This window comes from Malus domestica, chromosome 05, assembly GCF_042453785.1.
Source record: "Malus domestica chromosome 05, GDT2T_hap1".
Classification (NCBI taxonomy): Eukaryota; Viridiplantae; Streptophyta; class Magnoliopsida; order Rosales; family Rosaceae; genus Malus; species Malus domestica.
Genome location: NC_091665.1, coordinates 31,955,292 through 31,978,151, shown reverse-complemented (window position 1 = coordinate 31,978,151; position 22,860 = coordinate 31,955,292). Strand labels below are relative to the sequence as shown.

Below are 22,860 nucleotides of genomic sequence, written 5' to 3'. Positions count from 1 at the left end.
TCAACGAAATATTCTATAATGATATTACGGTTTGATGGTATTCCTCTTCACTTGTAAATGAGAGGTTTTAGGTTTGAAGATCGTAGATAGTGAATTCAGTATTTAATTATGTTGCTCATTTTATGATTTATCCGAACTCCTCTCTTTCCTTGGTATAAAATATATTTTTGTACTAAAAAATTATTCTATAATGAAAAACCTTTTAAAGTCATAAATTTTTTTACTTGGTATATACTTTTGGTGGGTCAACTCGGCTTACGGTGGTTAGGAATGAAAAGATGAGGTTGTATTTCATCCATAATGCAAAATGAATTTAGGCGGGATAGGGGCAGTGCCTCGTCCTGCGAATTGGAATAAACTTCATATTATAATAAGTTATAATTTTTCTTGTCCTATCTAAAGGAAACACATCTCTATATAATTATATTGTCAATGAGTACAAAAATAAGGAACTTGGATCCTCTCCTGAGCCCAATGAGAGGATCCTCCTGACCAAAGAACTTGAACCGTTAAATAAAAATTCAACGGCTACAAACAAGATGTCCCTTTAAAGTTATAATAATTATAGCCGTTGGATGCTGACCAAAGGACTTGAGCCGTTTGATGAAAATTCAACGGCTACAAACAGGAGGTCCGTCTAAAGTTATAATAATTATAGCCGTTGGATGAAAATCCAACTGTCCAAGTTCTTTGGTCAGGATGATCCCTCCTTGAGCTCAGGAGAGGATCCAAGTCCAAAAATAAGCAAGAAATAGAATATTTGGCACACAAGAAATCCGATTTATAAAATACAACATTCATTAATGATAAATAAGTCAATCAATAATATTTTAGTTATGTATTGGAATAAACTCCATATTGTAATAAGTTGTACTTTTTCTTGGTCTCATCTTAAAGAAATACACCTCCACATAATTATAATTGTATTAAGTAAACAAATATGCAAGAAATAAAACACTTGATGTCCAAGGTATCCTCTTTAGAAAATACAATTCATTCCGAATAAATAAGTCAATAAATAATTTTCATTAATTACACCTCTATTAAGTAATAACTCCCTAAAGTGTAAATGGTCTGGTCCCAATTGTATTTAACTTTAGAAAGGTTTTACTGTATTTCAATCTTGCAGATGGCATTTTACTACAGATGATGGCGTTCCACTGATCTTTCCTCCTATAATAACTAACTATTTACCCTACTGACACTATTGTTTATATATATATATATATATATCAATCCCCTCCTATTGAGAAATCCCTCAAGTATATATACACACAAAGGATCAATAGCATTAAAGTTATGTTATGGGCAGATTTGGGACATAAATGGATCCCGCAAGTCTTTTTTTTATTATTTTTTTATCACAAATGATCCCTAAAATTGACCACACCAAGATGGTCCTTGAAATAAAACATCAAGCAATGTAGTCCTAGAAATAGGTGTCTCAAATCAAGTGGTCATGCCGTTACAATTTTGTCAAAAATTCTATTATATAGTGATGTGACACATAAATAGGTTTCACAAGATTTAAGAGTTTTTTTTTTTATCATAAATAGTTCCTGAAATCGATAGTTAAATTCACACTTAACGTACATAATAGTTGAATTCATTATATTAATCGAATGGTTATGATTTTGTTAAATATGAATAAATGCATCGATATTACATGTAAAATCCCGGTATCCGTGTCAATGTGTCACCCATTCTCGTTCGGGTAAGATTACACATATACCACATCGACAAATTTGCTAACAAATAGGTGGAAGAAAATTGCAAAACTTCTAGGAGGCGCCACAACTTGTGCGGATGAAATGCCCAACGAACTTTAACTGTTTTTCAAACCCAAAACGTCTTCTCCAACCGCCCAAAACCCAAAACCCTCAGAACCCACCATCCATAGTTGAAAAATTAAAGAAATGTTCGACTCCAACGGAGCTAGAAAGTTTATGTGCCTCAATGATCAAGACCAATGCCATCCAAGACTCTTTCTTTACGAACCAACTCATCACCGCCTTTTCGACCTTTTCCCGCCTAGATTATGCAGTTTTAGCCTTCACCCAGATGGAAAATCCGAATGTTTTCGTCTACAATGCGATGATCAGAGGCTTTGTTCATTGCGACCACCCGTTTCAGGCTTTGAATTGTTACATCAATATGTTGAGGGACATGGTTTTGCCTAGCAGTTATACGTTTTCGCCATTGATCAAGGCCTGCACCTCTCTGTCTGCATTGCGGGTTGGAGAGTCTGTTCATTGTCACATTTGGAGAAATGGGTTTGGCTCACATGTGTTTGTTCAGACTGCTTTGATTGATTTTTACTCGAAGTTGCGCCGAATAAGTGAATCCAGAAGGGTGTTTGATGAAATGCCTGACAGAGACGCTTTTGCATGGACTACAATGGTTTCGTCTCATTCTCGAGTGGGGGATATGAGTTCGGCGAGGATATTATTTGATGAGATGACGGAGAGGAATGCAGCTACTTGGAATACAATGATTGATGGCTACGCAAGAGTAGGCGATGTGGAGTCTGCAGAGTTGTTGTTTAATCAGATGCCAACTAGGGATATAATATCATGGACTACTATGATTGATTGCTATTCTCAGAACAAGAAATTTCGAGAAGCGTTAGCAGTTTTCGATGACATGAGGACAAATGGGATCGGCTCTGATGAAGTGACCTTGGCAACTGTTATTTCGGCTTGTGCCCATCTCGGAGCTCTTGACTTGGGAAAAGAGATACATCTTTACGCAATGGAGAACAGATTTGATCTCGATGTTTATATCGGATCTGCACTGATTGATATGTATGCTAAGTGTGGCACATTGGAGAGGTCTCTTTTGGTTTTCTTTAAATTGCGGGATAAGAACCTGTTCTGCTGGAATGCAGCGATCGAAGGGCTCGCAGTTCACGGATATGCAAAAGAAGCACTAGCAATGTTCAGCAAGATGGAGAGAGAGGAGATCAAGCCAAATGGGGTTACTTTTGTAAGTGTCTTAAGTGCCTGCACTCATGCAGGACTTGTAGAAGAAGGCCACAGGAGATTTTCAAGCATGATCCAGGATTATTCCATCCGTCCCGAAGTTGAGCACTATGGATGCATGGTGGATCTGTTGAGCAAAGCCGGCCTGCTTGAAAATGCACTAGGGTTGATAAGAAGCATGGAGTTTGAACCGAACTCTGTTATATGGGGTGCATTGTTAGGTGGATGCAAGCTTCATAAAAACTTGGAGATTGCTCAAGTTTGTGTCGAGGGGTTGATGGTGTTGGAGCCAAATAGTAGCGGGTATTTCAACCTTTTGGTGAACATGTGTGCTGATGCAAAACGATGGGGAGAAGTTGCGGATATTCGAGCCACCATGAAGGAACTCGGAGTTGAAAAGGGATGTCCTGGGTCCAGTTGGATAGAAATGGAAAGGAAAGTTCATCAGTTTGCAGCGTCTGATGAATCTCATTCAGCTTCTGCTGAAATTTACTCGTTGCTGGCGGAATTATATGTGCAGCTGAAACTTGATGTTTATGTTCCTGAACTTGATGTTTGTGTTCCTGAAACTTGATGTTTATGTTCCTGAACTTGGCTCTGAGTCACAAGGAAGTTGGTTTGCCCTGAATAACCCCCAAATCTCGTCTGCTGCTTGCAAATGTTGTTTTCTCGTTCGTGCATAAATTGACTCAGTGACTGGACAAAATAACCCCCAAATCGCCCGTCAGGGGCTGCGGAGGATAGTTTTTTTATACTTCTATTTTCTTCTTGGGCCGCACAAACTCATTATTTATATTTCCGCTTTAATTATTCAATCCAAAAACTAAAAAGAAAAAAAAAATGTTATTGTCACTTTAAAAATCTCATTCTACACTCTTCACAAATGTATTTTTCTTTCCAAATATTAAAAGTTTGGAGTGTAGAATGAGATTTTTAGAGTGCCAATAATAATTCCCAAAAAAAATAGACTATGAGATATAGAGGAGTCTTGTTTTGAAATTAAGCCGTTACTTTCATAAGCTTCTGAGAAAAATAAAAATCCATGGGTATTTCTGTAAACTACCAAAAGTAGGGGTTAATTACACTAATATCTCAATTCATCGAGATTTCACAAAACCTCCTCATATATGAGACGTTATACTAACACATATTCATGTTTTAATTCACTTTCACATAACCCATTCAATCAAAATTATGCTAATAAATTGACAACTTTACCCTTATAACTAATTAATTAAATAATAAAAAAACATATTAGAAAAAGAAAATATTAAAAATAAATGAATTCAACATTAAAAAAATTAAAAACTTAAAATTTTGAAAAGAAAAAAAGGAGAAAACCCTAAACCCTCCCCAGCCCTACGCCCCAGAGTTCTTCCTCCCGCCGTCCCACCATCTCCACCTTCATCCCTAAACCCTACCCTCCCTAGCTCCTTCAGTGCCTTTTCTTCATCTTTTTCCTTTTAAAGGTTGGCCAAATCGGACTCGTCTTACTCGTTCTTCTCGGCCTCGGAGGACGTTGGTGAGTCTTTAGCTTGAGTATCAAAGTCTCAGATTTTTCTGTTAAGTAGTTATTTTCTGACGATTAAATAAATGAGAAGTGTGAGGCACTGAAAAAATAACGTTTTTTGGCTTAATTGTGATTTTTGGATTCCAAGACGGCCTCTTTTGGGTTCAAGCCTTTCTGGAGAAGTGTTTAAAATGTTTGAAGCTTTAAACCCAGCTATCTTGGGCAGATTTTGAAAGAGATTTGGATCTAAAACGTGGCTGATCAGATTATGGGCAGATTTTCCTCATTACTTTGGAGTCATTTTGTAAGGACTCGTTTGGATATGCTTTTAAAATGATTGAAAGCTTTTAGAGAAAATGTTTTTGGATAAGCACTTTTAAGTGTTTTCTGTAAGAAACACCAATTATGTGCTTCTTTCATGAAGCACTTTAAGTGTTTTTTCAGGATTTACTTGCATTTTTACTAAGGATTGGTTCTAAAAAAACATTTTCACCAAAAACGCTTTCAATCATTTTAAAAGCACATCCAAATAAGCTCTAAAACCTTTTCTAGGAAAGATTTGATATTCTATGTTGTATAAATAAGTCATTGTGGCCGGCCCTATTCTACTCTTACGCGATTTTGGAGAGACGAGTGACTTTCTTGAAGCTTTTAAGACTTTTACATTTAAGGTGTTTTCACTCTATTTCTATTCAATAAAATTCATTCCGAGTTTGTTGATTCATTGCGTTTTAATGATATCAGAGCACGGTTTCGTGCTATTAAGACCATAAAGGAATCAGTCTGTCGCTTATTTCTCTGCAATTTTCTGGATAAATACACACACACACACACGAATGCAGTGTTGTTTTCAACAAATGGCACAGAAAGTACAACAGGAGACGGAAAATAATAATGGCACCTTCCCTGTCTACAAGTAATGGGGGAAAATTGCTCCAAGGGCTTTTCACTCTTGTTCTTTACAATTAAAAGGTGTGTTCAAACAAATGAAGAAGAAAACCGTAATTGGCAATCAGAAATCACAAAAGACTCACGATAATTTACAAAATAACCTACAGAGACTCCGAGAGCGAGAAAAGCTATAACTGTTGCGCAGGATTCTTGGGCTGCAATATCTGGACAAGGGACCACAGGATATCCATTCTGTGTATGCTTCTGTTGTTCTGCCCCTGCAGTCATTCGGAATTCGAATTTAGTTCATGGTAAGTCAAAAAGCCAGTCCATTTTATAAGTGTCTACATTTTACTGATCCTACCTCAACCACAAAACATATCCATGTCTTGTCACCACGGGCTTCTGTCACGCCTTTTAAGATCGTCAGACCTAAGCTCCTGATAGCTTCAGCTATCTCTAGAAAATGACTGCATTCTTCGCACATCAGCTGCACAGGGAAGAATTTCTTTAGGATACTAAGAATTTGATAAAGACAAAAAAATCATGTCGGAAAAAGAAACACATCAATAAGCTTCATAATCGGACTGAACTAGACACGATCAAGCACATCCATAATCGGACTGAACTAGACATGATCAAGCACATCTCCAGGAGTTTATGTATAACACTCACTCTGAAGTATTACATACCTCTACAACCATCTGGCCATTCCTGTTGAGATTCTCCACTATTATTGAACAAACTTTCAGATTGCCACCCACCTCCACTGCCCAGCTTGATCCATGTTCATAATTGGAGGATCCTAGCATGCTTGTTTCCTTTGGACACATCTGTGAATTAAGCATGACGATCAATAAACATTGTATATTCTTGGTAATGCTTGGTAAACAAAAATGATGGTTGCAAGTTGACAAATAATGCCAGGCCATAATATACTTTTAACCAAAACATTTACCTTTGCATCAGTACATTTATTCAGTTTGTCTGCATGCTTAGTGACGCTTTGTAGAAAGACCATGTGCTTGATTGTGCGCTCCAGCAGTGAATCAATACTACACTGTATGGTTAACATGAAACGTTTAGCACATATAGAATGAATAAGGACAACTTTTACAAGGCCAGAAGCCAGACAACAGTTTGGAAAGTCACCTTTGCTCCAGCAGGTATTATCTCCCGCAGTTCCTTAATACGATCTTGGATCAATTGCCTGTCCCTTGGCCTAGGTCTAGAATTCTCACCAGGTCTTGCCCTCTTGCTATTTTTAGATGGTCCAGAAGACCTTTCCAGCTGCTCACTACAAGCACTAGGACAAGGTGATGAAAACCATTTTGGGGATATCACCCCGCATACCCCTGAAGAGCTCAAGCATTGTTGTGTGTCCTCTGCCATAAGAGAGGGCTGATCAACGGAATAGTTTTCTGAATCAACTGTATGGGTGGTACGGCTAGAAGGCTCAGGATATTTTTCAGTTGTCAAAAGAGACTGCATTGATTTACAGAATGGTTTTTCATTTTGAACACTGCCACTTTGGCTAACATTAGCCACTACTGCTTCAAGAAGGTGCTCTTGACAAGCATCAGATGTCAACTGGCTAGTGTTCATCCCCTCAGGCATCTCAGGAGTAATTCTATCTCCATTCTTCCCCGCTACCCAATCAAAATAGTTACCCTTATTCAGAAAACCTGGTCCAAGTGCTTCATGCAGCTCACAGCCAGCAGGGAAGGTCATTGATGTACTAGATGTGTCCATGTGACCTGATTCAGTTTGAAACTCCAAGTTTTCCAGGCCCTTCTGAAACTTAACGACTGAGGGTTCACTTACATGCAACACCTCATTATGGTGAAGATCTACCATGTCCACATTACTCCTTTCATGTCCAGCAGTGTTGAGAAATGTTGTGGGTAAGTCTGCAAAATCACCTAAATTAACAATTTCTTTGACAGGATCATGTGATAATGGATGGGCATAGATCATCGAGGCCATTCCAGTATCTTTGCAGCCACTAGTCTCCCCTTTACGCTTCCTGCTATCAAGTAATTCTACACCTACTAGTTTGCAATGCTCCATACTGAGAGTGCTTGATTTTGACCGACACCCTAAGTTCGAAGACTCAAGTCCTCCATGGTTATTAGCCAATTCAACTGCCTTTTTCAGACAATTTTCAGGCAGTGGAAAAACGTAAGAACTATCACTGTCTTTCCCAAGATGTGGAAAAATGGACGACCAAATATCTGAGCTTTCTCTGTTTGTGGCTGTATCTAAATTATTTACGCAATCAAGAACCCCTGAAGCCAAACCTTCCGGAGATATATTTGTCTGAGAAAAAGGGAAAAAAAGGATACCAGGTGTCAATGACCTAACCTATCTGTGCACAAAAAAATTCAAAAATAAATTGCTTCACATGTGTACACGTATAAACCAGATCGCTGCATGCACACACAACACAGAGAGAGAGAGAGAGAGAGAGATAGAGAGTTACCGAGCATACTGAACTGTTTATGCTAGATTGCTTTGGATTACGGATATCCTCTACTGGGGAATCTTGAAGAGTCCTAAAAACATCTGTGATTTGAGAAATCAGCTTCACATTTTCAGCCACCTGCACCTCTCAAACAAAGGAAGGGAAAATGAGTATAAATTTGAAATATATAATTTGCAACCATAAATAACTTATTTGTGGTGGTCGAAATGCAAACCATAATTATTATGCACAGAGTTTCAAAATGTCAACCACTATGGTCACCACAGAATTAAATAACAAAGTTGCATAGACTAGAACGGTAAAGTACACAACATTATCTTCATAGTTATAACACCCCAACAGAATTAAGAAACAACCACATGCTATCCTGTGGACTAGAACGATTGAGTATTCATTATTCACCAAAAACAAAGAACTTACTTTATTTAAAGAACCAAGCTGTATAACTCCATGCGGAACAACAGCCACAACAACAATGGTCTACAGGATATAGAAAACGGTTTAATTCAGCATGACATCCAGAATATCTGGTAGAAATGTTTATATAATCATATCAAAGTAAAATGCTTATATAAGAAAAGAATTTGTCAGTGAAAGTGTCAAAACCCCAAACAAACTTGCATCCAGCCATCAATCTACCAGTCGCGTACATCAAGACAAATTTAAATCCATCTCTTTCCTAAGAAAGAACTTACCAGAAACGAAAGTTTATGACTATTATCATTCTGGTCAAGAACGGAGCATAAGGTTTCTATGTGTGAAACGGAAGCCTAAATCAAACTAATAAACAAATAAAACAATATTGCAGGCAGTGCCATAATTTTCATCTTTTCTCTTAATATGGATAGGCCCAGAAGAAATAACAGTAATTACCAAGTGTATCACATAAACAATACCCTCATCTATCCTTAATTTGTTTCCATTTTATCTTCTTTGTAGTATAGTATCTCATCAATTATCACAACTTCAAACAAATCAAAACACAGAGTGAGAGAGAGAGAGAGAGAGAGAGAGAGAGAGAGAGAGAGAGAGAACAGGCATACCCTTATGCCAGCTGGAAATTGCCGAAAACATAAAATTGATAAACAATAAACGACTGCAACGGTTAATCGATGCACACATTTCAAAGTAAAACTATGCTAATCAGTACCATTACTGAAAAGTAATAAACCATTTACCTGAAATGGTGAATAGTTATTCTTCACAAGATTATCAGCATAAATCCACTGATGCTCCCCAGTAACCGCCACTTGTCCAACAATCCTGAAGGGAAAGAATAAAGGAAAGGATTAATGCAAATTATGAAGTTTTTATTCTTTTCCTTTTGTTTTTTTCTTCATGCTATCAGTATCAGCTACAGTAATCAGATAGATGTAAACAGGAAAGACAGAAGTTGAGGATAAGCTTAGTACAAAAATACTGGCAATGGTTTATGAATTTACAGTTCTTCAACCAAAGCTTTGAGAATAGGCATTATGGTAACTAGAAAGTGACAAGAGTAATTACCCTTCCCCCAGAGTATATACGTGATTCGACATTTTTGCCACAGCTAGCCCAAGGGGATCGTGGGAATAATCGCTATCATGCAATTTATCCAGAGTCTTCCTATTCTCGGAAGAATCATGTTGCTCATAGTTGTCATAGTAAGCATCTTCACAAGTCAGTACCCTGCATAATGCAGCACACCCCATGTCAAAATATTACGAGGGACATGTAACTGCTTATAATTCATTAAAAGGAGCTAGACATCTACATGCAAGTGAAAATTTTCTCAGTAACCACAGTTCTAATTCAATTATTACACGCCGAAACGGATAGCAAGATCCATACTTTATTATACTGAAGACCAGATATGGGAGAAAATAATATGACTTAGGAACTACTTCTCCTCAGACGTTCCTTTCCTCCAGTACTATTATTTTGTTTTCGCTTTTCGGTTTGAACTAAATTCACTTACTCTCAACCAAAAAACAGAGACAAAAGGGATTTAATTCAAGAACCATATAACACACACACACACACACGCACACAAACAATTAGAATTGAAATGAAAGTGCATCACTAACAAGAAGAAAACAAGTAGGAAAACTCACATTCGAGCTCGATGCTTGAGTTTCCAGAAAATGGCAAAGTTCCACTCTGTATTGAAGCAGAGGCTTCTCAGAATATGGTGCAAGTCAGTCCCCATCTCCTCCTCCCAACTCCAAAGCTTTTTTTTTTGTATTCCTAATCAGCCTCTAAACAAAAAACACCCAAACAAACAAAACCCCAACCCAAAATTTTAATTTTGGCGCCTAATTTCGTGCTCTAACTTCCCCTATACGACCCTCTACCCGCCTGCTTCCTCCGTAGCCCCGCTCGCCGCTTTATCGGTGGTCCTACCGCCGCTAACAGCAACCGATCCGGCCCCATCCCCCCTCACTCTTTAACCGCAACCTCCGTGCTCCGCTGCCAATACACCACGCTTTCCTCAACCCCCTTCACAGACTCTCAATCCCAAACCCTATAAATACAGAGTCAGAGGTCTCGTTACAGTCTCTGCATTCAGCCATGAACTTGTACGGAAACCTCGAAAATTCTACAAAATAAAATCGAACAAACAATTAGAGAAATTGAAAACTCCCCCCGCAGCTTCCTGACGAAACTTCAACGAGACGCGATCGATTTGAACCTAGCTTATATCCGACGACATGGATCTCTCACAGCAACAACTAAAAGGGTGAGAAATTTTGAAAATTTTAATTTCTCGGAATTGTGCAATTGAACTGTTCAGACTGAAGATCTGAGAGTTCAGCAGCAGCTCGCTGAAGAGAGAGAGAGAGAGAGAGAGAGAGTGGAGTAGCTCTGAAAGCTTGAAGCTTTAGCTGCGAAATGAATCAAGTGTAGCAAATTTGAAAGCTTTGAGCTGCATTGGCTGCCATTTTTAACGATAATGCAGCTTTTTCCTTTTTCTAGAGAGAGAAAAAGTAGAGAGAGGGAGAAGCTTCAATGGCTTTTTTTCTTTCAGAGTGAGAGAGAGAGTGTGTGTGTGAAAAAGAAGGCACTTTTGGTGCGAATTGCGACTTGTTTAATATAAGGAGTTACCTTCGCACGCTGTTCATCTTAGCTTTTCTTACAGTGCGCCAGATGAGCTACAGTGCGCATCCTTCTGCGATCACTGACCGCTCGCCACTAAAACTGTAAAATCTCCCTTTATGTGATCGTACTCTGCGCATCCTGCGCACTTTAGCACGTACCACCTTTGTGTTCTGAGAGTGATGGGATAGGGTTAAGGAAAAATAGTGGCTCAAGGCGTAGGAGGAAGAGAAGAGTGATGAGCAATTGGGGAGTTTATCATTGATTTCTTTTATATTTATATTGAAATCAAATTAATCTTAAATTTGGGGGTATGAGTACACTTTCTAGGTAGTGTCCTTTGATGGCAAACAACATGATGCCCATGTGAGGAAATTTGCCCTCCATTTTCAAGGGTACAAACAATCCCCACCTCTTTTCCAAACAAAACAACAAAATCAAATGAACTTACCCTCTCTCCCTACTCCTTTTTTTTCTCAACTTGATCTTTTTGCCCCTAAGTTGTGAAAATTTACACCCCCTCATTTTCCAATGTGCCCTTTCTTACATTTATTAAGTTACTGGCCAATCATCTTTGTGAATTTCAACATTCGAATTCGATACTATTTCTAACATTACGATAAAAGTCAATAATTTTAGTAGCTTACGATTTATTGGTATTCATATAAGTTGGAGGTTTTAAGTTTGATTCTCATAATTGATGACTTCAATACTTAATTATGCTTAACCCATTTTGTGGCTACATGACTCAACTGAAAGTCGGATCCCAAATATCGTTGTAAAAAATGTTTAATGAAAAAGATATAGCAACCAAACGTGTTTTAGCATGCCCAACCTTAGCACACAACAAGCAGAGAGATAACTTAGGTCCTAATTTCTCCCTCACCCATATTAGGATTGACCCTACAGAGAAAGAATCCTTTGATATGAGAAGAAACACGCTTAAGCACTTAGCTTGCTGATTGAACTCATTTCCGGGAAAAAGACGGAAAGTGAATCACACATAGGGAAATAAGAGATATTGCGTGTGCTTATAAGTAATTGGGATACTCCTTATATTGTCAATTGATTTTATGGTGAAACCTCAATTTTCTTCGTAGTATTAGAGCAAGTTGTCCCATATGTGAAGGCCAATGGTCACATGTGCTCCACGCCATCCAATTAATGTTGTCCGCGTGTTAGGCTTGAAAATTTGTCACACGTAAATGGGCGTTTAAGAGTGAACATAAAAAAATGAGAGATCTTGCATGTGCTTATAAGTAGTTAAATTACTTTCTATATTCCACTTGGTTTTATAGTAAAACCTCAACTTCTTTTAACTCAAATGAAGTTTAATTTATTAGATTTTTAAGATACAACTAAAAGATGTGAAAATAAATTGATTGCGGACTCACAATCCCGATTTTTTTTTTAAACAATTTAATTTGTGGGAAGACATTTCAAATATACAAGAGTACACAATATTGTGGCCAACTGCCCTAACTCCTACTTGCATGAGGCCCAATTTATTAATGATTACAAATAAAATAACAAAAGTTACTTTTTTAAAGCTTAATGAGATCAAATCTTTAATTGACATTTCATATACACAGGTCACATCGGTTTGTAGTTTGTACACAAGAAACTTTCTTCCTAATCTACCAGAGAAAAAAAATGAGCTTTAACGAAAGTATCTGGTACTTTTCATTTTAACGAAAAACTACATTTTTACACTAAAAAGTCAATCATAGTACTATGCACTTTACCCTTTATTTTGTCATTTTCGTTAAAACTCAAAGTTTTCAAACCATTTTCATTAGTTTTCTTAAGAAAATATTGGTCATCTTCTACTTGTTTCTTGTTCCACACCATTAGGCCATCTCCAACCGAAGGCTTGCCAGATGGCTCGTTTTAGCTCTCTGCCCGCCAAGATATTAATATTTTAATGAACAGTACATGACCATATTTGCCTCCGTCTCCAACCAAGGGCCAAAGGGTCATAGGGCTCGTTTTAGCCCTATCACAAAAAACCGTCTCTAACCGAGGGCCAAATGGTCATAAGGCCAAACATAATTTATTATTTAAATTTAAAAACTACAACAACTTAAATTCAAATCCAACAACAACTTAAATTAAAAAGCTACAACGATAACGGGCCCAAAAAACCCAAAAAATTAGAACTTAAATTTAATGAATGGTTTAGGTATTTATAGGAAACAAAAATTAGAATTTTTAAGAATTTAAAAAAAAAATTGGCCCAAAAAAAAAAATTTGAATACAACTGCTAGCCAGCTAGCTATTGCAATTAAATTTTTGTTTAAGCATTCCTGTCGGTTATACTTTGATTTTCTGGCCAGCCGGGCTGGCTGGCTGGCTGCATATGGCCAGCCCCTTTTAGATTCTGTGGGGCCCATGAGCCATCTGGCCTAACCCTTGGTTGGAGACGGTTTTCAGACTATTTTCAGCCCTTTAGTCCTCTGGATCCTTCGGTTGGAGATGACCTTACTCTCCTCATTCGTTTTCCCCTAAGTGACTCTTATCATACACACATTCTGGTGTATGAATTTGAGCTTCAGTTCAAAACTTACAAGTCCACATATAATTTTGATCTTCACGTGTGAATTGTGAGTTCTATATAGTCACACATCTATACGTACTATTTTGAAGTCATAAAAGTGTATGAACAAGAAAAAAATTATTCTTTATTTTCATGTGAAACGAGTGTATGAAAAATGCTCAATTTACTTTCCGTCCCATTCCTCCGAAAACTCAGAATAACCTTTTTCAATAATCAAAATGAAAATTTATTATTTGTTCGTAAAGAAGATTTGTATGATACAAAAAATTTGTAGCTCAAGTAGTTAACAATATGTTTATTGCACTCAACGTCTTAAGTTTGATTTTTCTTCTCAAGTATTGACTTTTAATTTTACAAGTAATAGCGTTAATAGATTAAATCGTTAAATATATAGGGATATACATTTTTCTTCTCACCTACACCAAGATGCATATACATTATTTCTTTCTGCCTGTGCGGTAAAACGTTATCTACTCTTAAATATTGATTTATAAAAATTGTGACTCGAGTATTATTGGAAACATAAAAGTAAAAGGGAAAATTGCCATTGGATGCTCATCGAGTGCCATTCAAGCATGATGATAATGCTTCCATAAATCTAGAGATAGAACTACAATTTATTTCGATTTAAGGAGGTGTGGTCAGGTGTTGGCTAGCTCCTTGGTTTTCATGACATATTCATGAAGTAACCTTTCTTGCACTGCACCAGCAGGACATCATTTTCGAATCCCATGATTTGTGTTTTAACAGTGCCATCTTCAGTGATTATTTTTGTCATCGATTTATAATCATTCTCTCAATTTTTATATATAATTTGTATATTTTTTGCTTTGATTATATTTAATTAATCTGTATTTACTAGTCATGAAGACAAACAAACAAAATAAAATAAAGGAGCAAAATGATTCACTAGGTTGTTTTTTTTTTTTTTTTTTTGCCTAATCAATCATTAACAATTGAAATTCCTTTTTTATTTTCCCTCCCTAATCAAATCACATTATCTTTTTATCGCTTTAATCCAACAGATTTAATTTGTCGGAAGTTATCCAAAGGGGGTTTAACCTACCTAATTCACTAACAATATAATGGCCATTTAATCATGGTTTTTTAACTTATTTAAATCTTGATTTTAATGAAAGTATTTTTTATGAATTAATTAATTTATTTAAGGAAATAATCAAGTCAACCAGCTAATTAAGCCAGCTTATGCATGAATAAGCGCAGTTAATAGAGAGATTTTTTAATGTGACTGTCACACGAGATAGTATACCACGTGTCACTATATAAATGGTGGATTATGTGTGTTAAAAGGTTAATAACTTAAAAATTAATTTTTTTTACCATTTACATAAAAACATATGATGCAATACCTTTGTTCCAATCACAACTAAATTTTTTTTCTAGTTAGTGATGCAAAGGATATATCATTTTCCCATGTATAGAGAATAGTGAAAGGAAAGAGTAGAATCATGAGTACAAAGAGACAAAAGAGAATGATTATTTGCTTTCTCATCCCATATAGATTATGATGTCATAGGATTTCGGTAGTTCTACAGTCAAGAGTATTTACATTCACGTTTAGTCAAGTTCGAATTCTTTTCTCTTTTTATTTATGCGTCATCGTACTTCAGCATATAGATCGGACCATCATCCAAAATTTGGACATAGTTGTGTGGTGTAACCAATCTATGATACCACATATTCATGTGTTCATTGCTACTAGAGACCAACTTATAAGGAAGGGTGCCCAAGAGCTTGTGTACCATCCTAATATAAATTTTCTAATAATATTACAGTGTTAGTCAAACTTAAAACCTGCTCGATTAGACTATAAACCAAATAATATAATGAAACTGACATTACATTATCTTATCATGAATGAGTACCAGAAGAAAGAAGACCATTCTAAATCCTTTCCCATCTTTTTAATAAAATCTAAGAGAAAAAAATTTGTCGATTCCACCTTAAAATCAGTAATCAAATACTCACAAATTCTCATTCATTACATTCCATATTCCTTAGTTTCTCGATTTCCTACTCTCTCTTTTTATCCCTGATAAGTAAACACGCCATTATAAAGAAGAGGCGGTGTTTAGAATTTTCAAATTGCATACATATGTAGATTCCAAGAGGGACCTTTTAATTGCTTTCTTTATCTCACTCGACATAGTTGGGAACCAAGATCATCCCAAGTAGATCTTGTAGCTCAGCTTTTTACTAACATGTAATCTTAACAAGGTGACTCCTTAGTCTCCCTTGTCATGAGTACTAGTTTGAGATCTTCCTTCTCCCCCTCAAGTCAATATCGACGGGCGATTGTGGAACATCCATTTGAATTCAATGTTTACATTATGGATGTGTGACACTAGTGGCCATTACATAAATAAATTACATGATATTCCACGTAATTTAATGTTTCATTTTCCAAAAATAAAAAAGCAAGAGCAGCTAGATAAAAGAAATGTGTGTTCATCTTTTTCTATTTGCAAAACTCCCAGTGGACCCTTTGTGGACCAAACAAATCAAGTGATAGAGAATCCAATGATGATCACGATTTATATTTTTGCGTTTTGATTTATCAATTTTTCATATTTTTAATAGGATATTCATAATTACATAGATCAAACTGAACTTTTTAAAAGCCAAACGATTAAGAAAAAAGAATAGCAGCATGCAAAATAGTAACATATATTTAATTTTCTCTTCACGTCATTTTTTAGAAACATATCATATTATGTTATGACATAATTTTTCTTCATTATTGAACATAACACCCCATACTTTGAAAAGCGTATATTTTTTTTTGCTACTGAAAATTTTGAAGTTCTGTTCTGTATTTCAATGATCATAAACATGAACATTAAAACAATTCAATAAAATAATTAGCAAGATTGGTAGAGTCCCAACCTTAAGTTATTGGAATCGTTTGGAAGTGTTTTTGAAATGATTGAAATCATCTTTTTGTAAAAATAGTTTTGAAACAAATTTTAAGTAAAAATTTAAGTGGATCTTGTAAAAGCACTTTTGAAATCCAAAATTTTTTTCACCAAAAAACACTTTCAGTCATTTTAAAAGTATTTTTGATCGAGTCCCTATATTGGAAAAGTTACTTTCAAAGAATAAAATGACAATGATATTTCGAAATCCAATTATAAGAGCAAAGATGTATTGACCAGATGCATATATCGGCATCATGCAATTCTAAAGCATACTAGTATATGGGACAGTCAAACACGATTTGTGTAAAATAAAATATAAGTAATTACGTACTAAAAAAGTAACTTCCCACTCACCAAAGGAAGGTACAAAATGCTTCAAACCACAAGCAAATTTTGGTAAGATTAGGACTTGAAAGATATATCCAACTTTCCAACTTGTGCACTTAGAAACTTGAAAGATAAGGTGGATTTAGTGGCATTTGTCATTCATTAAGGCCTAAAGTTTGTAAGCAACTTGTACTTCAGGTGGTTAAGAGTGTTTATCTTTACATTTAGATTTTACAGCATATATATGTCTTTGCATCAAGATTTTTTAGCTAAAAAAGCTCTTAAAATTGACATAACTTCTCACTTTGATTTTAAAAATGAAAATCAACAACAGTGGTCATTGAGTTTGTCCACCGTAAATTATTTCAGTTTTTACAGTGAAAAATTTGTCAATATCTTCGTTACGTGGTCACACGAACGACCACGTGATCACCTTTTCAAGAGTATTTTTGTAAAACCAACCTTCTATATAACGATGACACTGATAGGTTTTAATGAAATTATCAAAATGATTTACATTGGACGAACTCATGGACCATTTCTATCGATTTTCATTGACAGGAACCAAAGTGAAGAGTTATGCCAATTTCAAAGACGAATTTGGTTATAAAAAAAAACTGAGATTCTACTGTTGTGATGCACTAAGCATAAGATGTTGGAGCAATATTAGAAAATTTGAAAATCATAAAGAAAATCACAACATCAATAGTATACAAAATTCATGTAAACAACTAGAGATAAAGTTAAAAAAAAACTGACAAACTTGAAGATTGAGGCTTGCATAAATGCAACCCTATTATAGTATAAAATATTGTAAAATATAATTTTAATAATTGAATGAAAAATAGTGTTAATCAATTTCTTAGAAAGGTTATGTTGTTTAGGTGTATTCTCTTGATAAGTGATGTATACTTATAGATGAAAAGTTACATCTCTTTAATAAGTAGAAGTTGGATTCTATATAAACCCATGAAACCATTGGTATTATATAGAAAAATTAGAGTTAATTTTTACTCTTGAGAAATAGTGTTTCCCCACCTTGTTTCTCTCATGTTTCGTGTGCCAAATTCCGAGTCGTGTCTTGAGAGTACGGAATATATAACGTTTGCCAGAGTCTAAAGATTGAAGTGCTTTAACTTCGGATTATAGATTGTTGAATTCTGGGAGATGGACGCCTATCGAACTACAAGCACAAGAGTATGGGCGAAATTCTATCTTTAGGACATTGCATTTATGCAAGCCTCAATCTCCAAGTTTGTCGGTTTTTCTAACTTTATCTCTAGTTTATGAATTTTGTATACTATTGATATTATGAATTTCTTTATGATTATTATCATTGGAATTATATTGTTATTTATCATGTTTTCTAATATTGCTCCAACAATAGATATGACATTAGCATTGACGCAAGATCAGAAAAAGTGCTTAAAGGATCCGTTACAGAAAATTTGTAACCACAGCACACTTCAGCCTTGGAGAGCTTTGATTTTAGTTGACATAACAAACTCCAGTCCATTAGATTCCAATCCAAAGACTTCACTTCTGTCAACAAATTGGAAACTAAATGACGGTAGACCAAATGGACGTTGGTTGCTTTAAGGTTGGAGCTTATAACGATCGAGCGGCGGTACTCTCTCAAGAGTATCTTGTATGTAGGTGCTAATAAAATCTTTATATATAAAAGCTGGGTGGAGTGGGCAACTGTCCTTAACAAGTGCTTTTGCAGGTTCAATATGGCAGGTGCTAGAAGGATGTATGAAGCTTGCGACTGTTGTCCTTGAAACCTTGCTGTCTGTCACAACTCTATGGTCAACACTGCTCAGATTCCCGTTACTGATAATATGTGTTCATAGCAAAAATGCAGGAGATGTTTGTTAAAGAACGGACTATTGATATGTTATTAATAGTATGTGTGTGTATGTATATATATTATTGTCAACAAAGCATATCAACATATTATTAATGCACCTTCCGAGGCATTGATGCACACTAATTTTTTTAATAAAGAAACTTCCTACTAAGAATAGAATATATATATAAGTCTGGTTAGATATAATATGGCTATGAAATATGCATGCGATCTTAATATTAGGTGTTCATTTTTATTTATTTATATTATCGATGTGCCAACGATGGTAAGTTGATATATATATATATATATATATATATATATATATATATATATATCGTTGTCCTCAAACAAAAGGCATCAACAGGTTATCATATACATTTTCGGCAGACCATCCGTTTTTAATAATGAAAGAACCTGCTGTATAGATTTCTAAGAAAAACATATGTATATATATGTGGGTGAAGTACCTGTAACATGTGACCTACATTGACCACAAATGCATCATGGGGACAGGCTCAACAGCCAGCCATTGATCATCTTTCAAAACTTGAAGGCCATGAACTTGTTCTTGGAGAAGAATAGTTATGAGATTAATATCACTGTGTTAGGTAATCCCAAGGTTAAACTTGGCTCTGGACATGGTGGGTAATAATTTGCAGCCATCAACTGCACTTGGCTCAGTTCACCGTCAAAAAATCCAGTTTCGAGTCCTAACCCTTCACAAATTAGATCCAGAAGACACAGCCCCAGTTTCCTCACCTCCACCGAATAATTTCCCATCTCTTCTCTGAAATTTAGATCAGAAACAAAAATGAAAATACATCTTTAACTATCTTTGAATTGCAATGGTGACTTAAAATAAATGTCTTGAAGGGTTACGATGAAGTGATCATGGTAATAACAGTGATAACAGAAATGTCATTTGTCACTTGATGATTGAGTGAGTTAACTAGTATTGATCAATCTAGTTAGAGGGGTAGAAGTGTAATTCAGACAAGTGTATGGAGGGCTATCCATATAGCTATAGTAGCCTTCATTAAATCATTCATTGTGTAATAATTCAAATTCTAAGCAATACAATTCTATCTCTTGTCTACCATTGATGTTCTTCAACCCTTTCTGACTTCTCCAGAATTCCTTTTAGTCTTTCTATTTAATATGGTATCATCGTTGTCTTTGGCTTGCTGCCATCGATTCTGGTGATCTTTCGCTACTTTGACGATCTGCTGAAGCTGTGGGCACTTCTATGTGCGATTGCTGTTTTGTTTCTACAATTTGGGGCTTCGGAGATTGAAGACGGGATTGTTCTTTGAAGAACGGGTGTTCGTATTTGTGGTTTGCTATCAGGTGATTCATATATCATATATTCGTTCTAAAGTTTTTTGGTTTCTTGCAAACTGTGAATTGGTGGGTTTAGTCTGCAATTTGAGATATATGTTGAAGTTTCTTGCCATTTCTGGCTACATTATTGAAGTTTCTTGCCATTTCTGGCTACATTGTTGAAGTTTCAAGAAAGTGTCAATCTTTCTTGGCTAAAGAAAGTATCACTCTTTCTTAGATGAACTGATGTGTTTTGGATTATTCAAGATCAAGGGTAGTTATAGTTCAAGAAAGTGTCAATCTTTCAAGATTTCAGGAGTCTGTGCAAAGATTTAGAAAGTGTTATTCTTTCATTGGGAAATTTTTTGTGCTGGAGTGTTATATTCTCCTTAGTTGATTTGTGATTCTTGCTATAATTCTCTGTAATCCTTGGATATACATTGAGTTGCTACCATGGCTTCTCAATTCAAAGTCCGAAAATTTGTTGGGTACATTGATAATAAAGCTGAGAGATGATAATTTTTCCAAATGGGCATTTCAGTTTCAATCTGTTCTCAAGGGATATAAGTTGTTTGAATTTTTTGATTGTACAAATGTCTGTCCACCAAGATTTATTATTAGTACTGAAACAGGAGTAACAAATGAGGTCACTGTTGCATACACTGAGTGGGAAGCCACAAATATGGCTATTTTGAGTTTACTTCTTGCAACCTTGACTAATGAGGCCATGAAGTATGTCCTTGGATGTAGAACTGCAAGTGAAGCATGGTTTAATCTTGCGATATGCATCTGTGTCTAAGTCCAGAGTTAATCATTTGAAAACTGAATTACACAATACTCAGAAAGGGATAGACATTATTGACAAGTATTTGTTAAAGCTTAAAAACATTAGAGATCAATTGATGGCTGTTGGGGAATCTATTTTTGATAATGACATTATGATTGATGGTCTTGCTGGGTTGCCTAAGGAATATTTTGTGATTAGAACTGTGATTCTGGCTAGAGAATCCACCATTACTCTTAAAGAATTCAGAGAACAACTGTTGGGTGCAGAAAAAGAAATTGAAGGGGAAGTTAACTTGCTGTCACATATTTTGTGAGCTCTTTATATGCAAGGTTCTAGCTATTCTAGTGAAGCTTCAATGACTGCAACATCATTTTCTAATTCTCAAGGTCATAGTCATATACCTGCAACAACTGGTGGTGTACCTACTCATGTACCTTATGGCACTCCTTCATTAACAGTTAATGGAAGTAGTGTTCAACATCAAAATTTCACTCAGTTACAGCCTCATGTGTTTTATCCTTATCTTTCATCACCCCCAGATTACTATGGATATGGTTTTGTTGGCCAAACTAGTCTCTCTAATCAGCAAAATTTTAGGCCTCAATAACATAGTGCAGGGTATATACCATATAATGGGAACAATTTCAAAAATAATGGTAATAACATAAACAACAGTGGTTGCTATAAAGGCAAATCTTATCAATTTGGTGACAATTCTGCAATATATTACTCTGGGGCATCAATACAAATTCAAAATGGTAATGGTTCATGGTTTGGTAACACTAACACAAGGTCCAATATTGTCATTGAATACCAGATATGCAACAAACAAGGCCATACTACTGCAAATTACTTTCATAGAAACTCAAACTCTTATACTCTTGCTTTTGCTGTTGAATGTCAAATATGTGGAAATAGATGACATGTTGCTCTTGACTGTTTTCATAGAGCCAACTATGCTTTTCAAGGTCAGGCACCACCAGCATCTCTCTCTTTCATAAATGCACAACAAACAACCCAGTTTACACCACATGATGCTTAGATAGTGGACTATGGTGCATCTTATCACACGACAGCTGATATTAATGCTTTGGCACAAGTCACTCCATTTGAAGGTACTGAGAAAATCACTATTGGTAATGGTTCAAGTTTGCCAATTCAAAATATTGGTTCTACTACATTGAAACACAACAACCACTCTCTTGTTCTCAATAAAGTGCTACATGTTCCCAACATTGCCAGAAGCTTACTTTCAATGAAACAGTTATGTGTTGACAATAAAAGTTGGTTTATATGTGATGAGTCTGAGTTTTATGTGCATGACAAGAAGACAAGGGAGATAGTGTATCAAGGAAAGAGTAGACCTAAAGAACTATTCCAGATTCCAGTAAAGCATCATACAAGGGGTTTACAGTTTACTTCAAATGTTCTAGAAGCTTACTTGGGCAAGGTTGTGAAGTCTAGCATTTGGCATCAAAGGTTAGGACACCCTGTTACTGAAATTATGTCTTCTATGTTAAAACAATCTGGGATTGTATCTAGTCCAGCTAATACATATATTATTTGTAGTTCTTGTATTCAGGGCAAAATGTCTAGGATTTCATTTCTAGTTAAGAGTGATAGGTGTGTGTCTCTATTTGAGAAAGTACACACTAATATTTGGGTTCATCTTCTGTAAAGTCCTTAGAAGGATATAGAAACTATGTAACTTTTGTGGATGAATATATAAAGTTTGTGTGGATATTTCCCATGAGTAATAAATCAGATGTGTATACCATATTTGTGAAGTTTTACAACTTTGACTTCATCAATTTGGGATATCAATCAAGAGTTTATAAACATATGGGGTAGGAGAGTATACAAGCAAGTGTTTCACTTCATTTCTGGCTAGTAAAGGTGCTATGCAGTTAATTTCATGCCCCTATACTCCCTAACAAAATGGAGTGGCATAAAGGAAACATAGACATATTATTGAAACTGTTTTGACCATTCTTAATGCTGTTGGATTGTCAACTGAGTTTTGGTACTTTGCTTGTGCTCATTTTGTGTTTTTAATCAACAAAATGCCTTGCAAAACACTGGCATACAAATCTCCATATCAGTTGTTATATAACAAGGCTCCTGATATACAACATT

At 35.7% G+C, this 22,860-nt stretch overlaps 2 protein-coding genes and 1 long non-coding RNA gene across 5 annotated transcripts; 2 read left to right on the top strand and 1 right to left on the bottom strand.

The window, feature by feature from the left end:
* The first annotated feature begins 1,740 nt into the window (after positions 1-1,740).
* Positions 1,741-3,741, top strand: LOC114824913 (pentatricopeptide repeat-containing protein At1g06143). The gene has a single exon (XM_029102619.2). The coding sequence runs from the start codon at positions 1,807-1,809 to the stop codon at positions 3,553-3,555; it is 1,749 nt and encodes a 582-aa protein (XP_028958452.1). The 5' UTR covers positions 1,741-1,806; the 3' UTR covers positions 3,556-3,741.
* Positions 3,742-5,320: 1,579 nt separating this feature from the next.
* Positions 5,321-11,215, bottom strand: LOC114824912 (transcription factor bHLH155-like). Of its 2 annotated transcripts, XM_029102618.2 has the most exons (11): positions 10,952-11,215; positions 9,961-10,445; positions 9,374-9,535; positions 9,046-9,130; positions 8,288-8,347; positions 7,865-7,984; positions 6,535-7,701; positions 6,341-6,442; positions 6,075-6,215; positions 5,747-5,872; positions 5,321-5,660 (listed from the first exon to the last, which is right to left on the bottom strand). In XM_029102618.2, the coding sequence occupies exons 2-11, from the start codon at positions 10,053-10,055 to the stop codon at positions 5,571-5,573; spliced, it is 2,148 nt and encodes a 715-aa protein (XP_028958451.1). In that variant the 5' UTR covers positions 10,056-10,445; positions 10,952-11,215; the 3' UTR covers positions 5,321-5,570. The 2 variants fall into 2 exon arrangements, with proteins under 2 accessions (XP_028958451.1, XP_028958450.1); XM_029102617.2 differs by lacking the exon at positions 10,952-11,215 and having other exon boundaries at positions 9,961-10,911.
* A 7,847-nt stretch (positions 11,216-19,062) lies between these two features.
* LOC114824911 (uncharacterized) lies at positions 19,063-22,485 on the top strand. 2 transcript variants are annotated; one of them, XR_011581499.1, is made up of 3 exons: positions 19,656-19,964; positions 21,673-21,839; positions 22,055-22,485. It is a non-coding gene; the product is annotated as an uncharacterized lncRNA (long non-coding RNA). The 2 variants fall into 2 exon arrangements; XR_003773493.2 differs by having other exon boundaries at positions 19,063-19,964; positions 21,673-22,485.
* The last annotated feature ends 375 nt before the right edge of the window (positions 22,486-22,860 follow it).

What these genes read in the sequence shown, in the direction of transcription:
- LOC114824913 (XM_029102619.2), top strand. Translation starts at nt 1,807, where the DNA reads ATGAAATGCCCAACGAACTTTAACTGTTTTTCAAACCCAAAACGTCTT.
- LOC114824912 (XM_029102618.2), bottom strand. Translation starts at nt 10,055, where the DNA reads ATGGGGACTGACTTGCACCATATTCTGAGAAGCCTCTGCTTCAATACA. An exon ending in AGCTTGGTTCTTTAAATAAA is followed by an intron (nt 7,985 to 8,287) that starts GTAAGTTCTTTG and finishes TGAGAGGTGCAG; the next exon opens with GTGGCTGAAAATGTGAAGCT. An exon ending in GGATATGTTTTGTGGTTGAG is followed by an intron (nt 5,661 to 5,746) that starts GTAGGATCAGTA and finishes GAATGACTGCAG; the next exon opens with GGGCAGAACAACAGAAGCAT.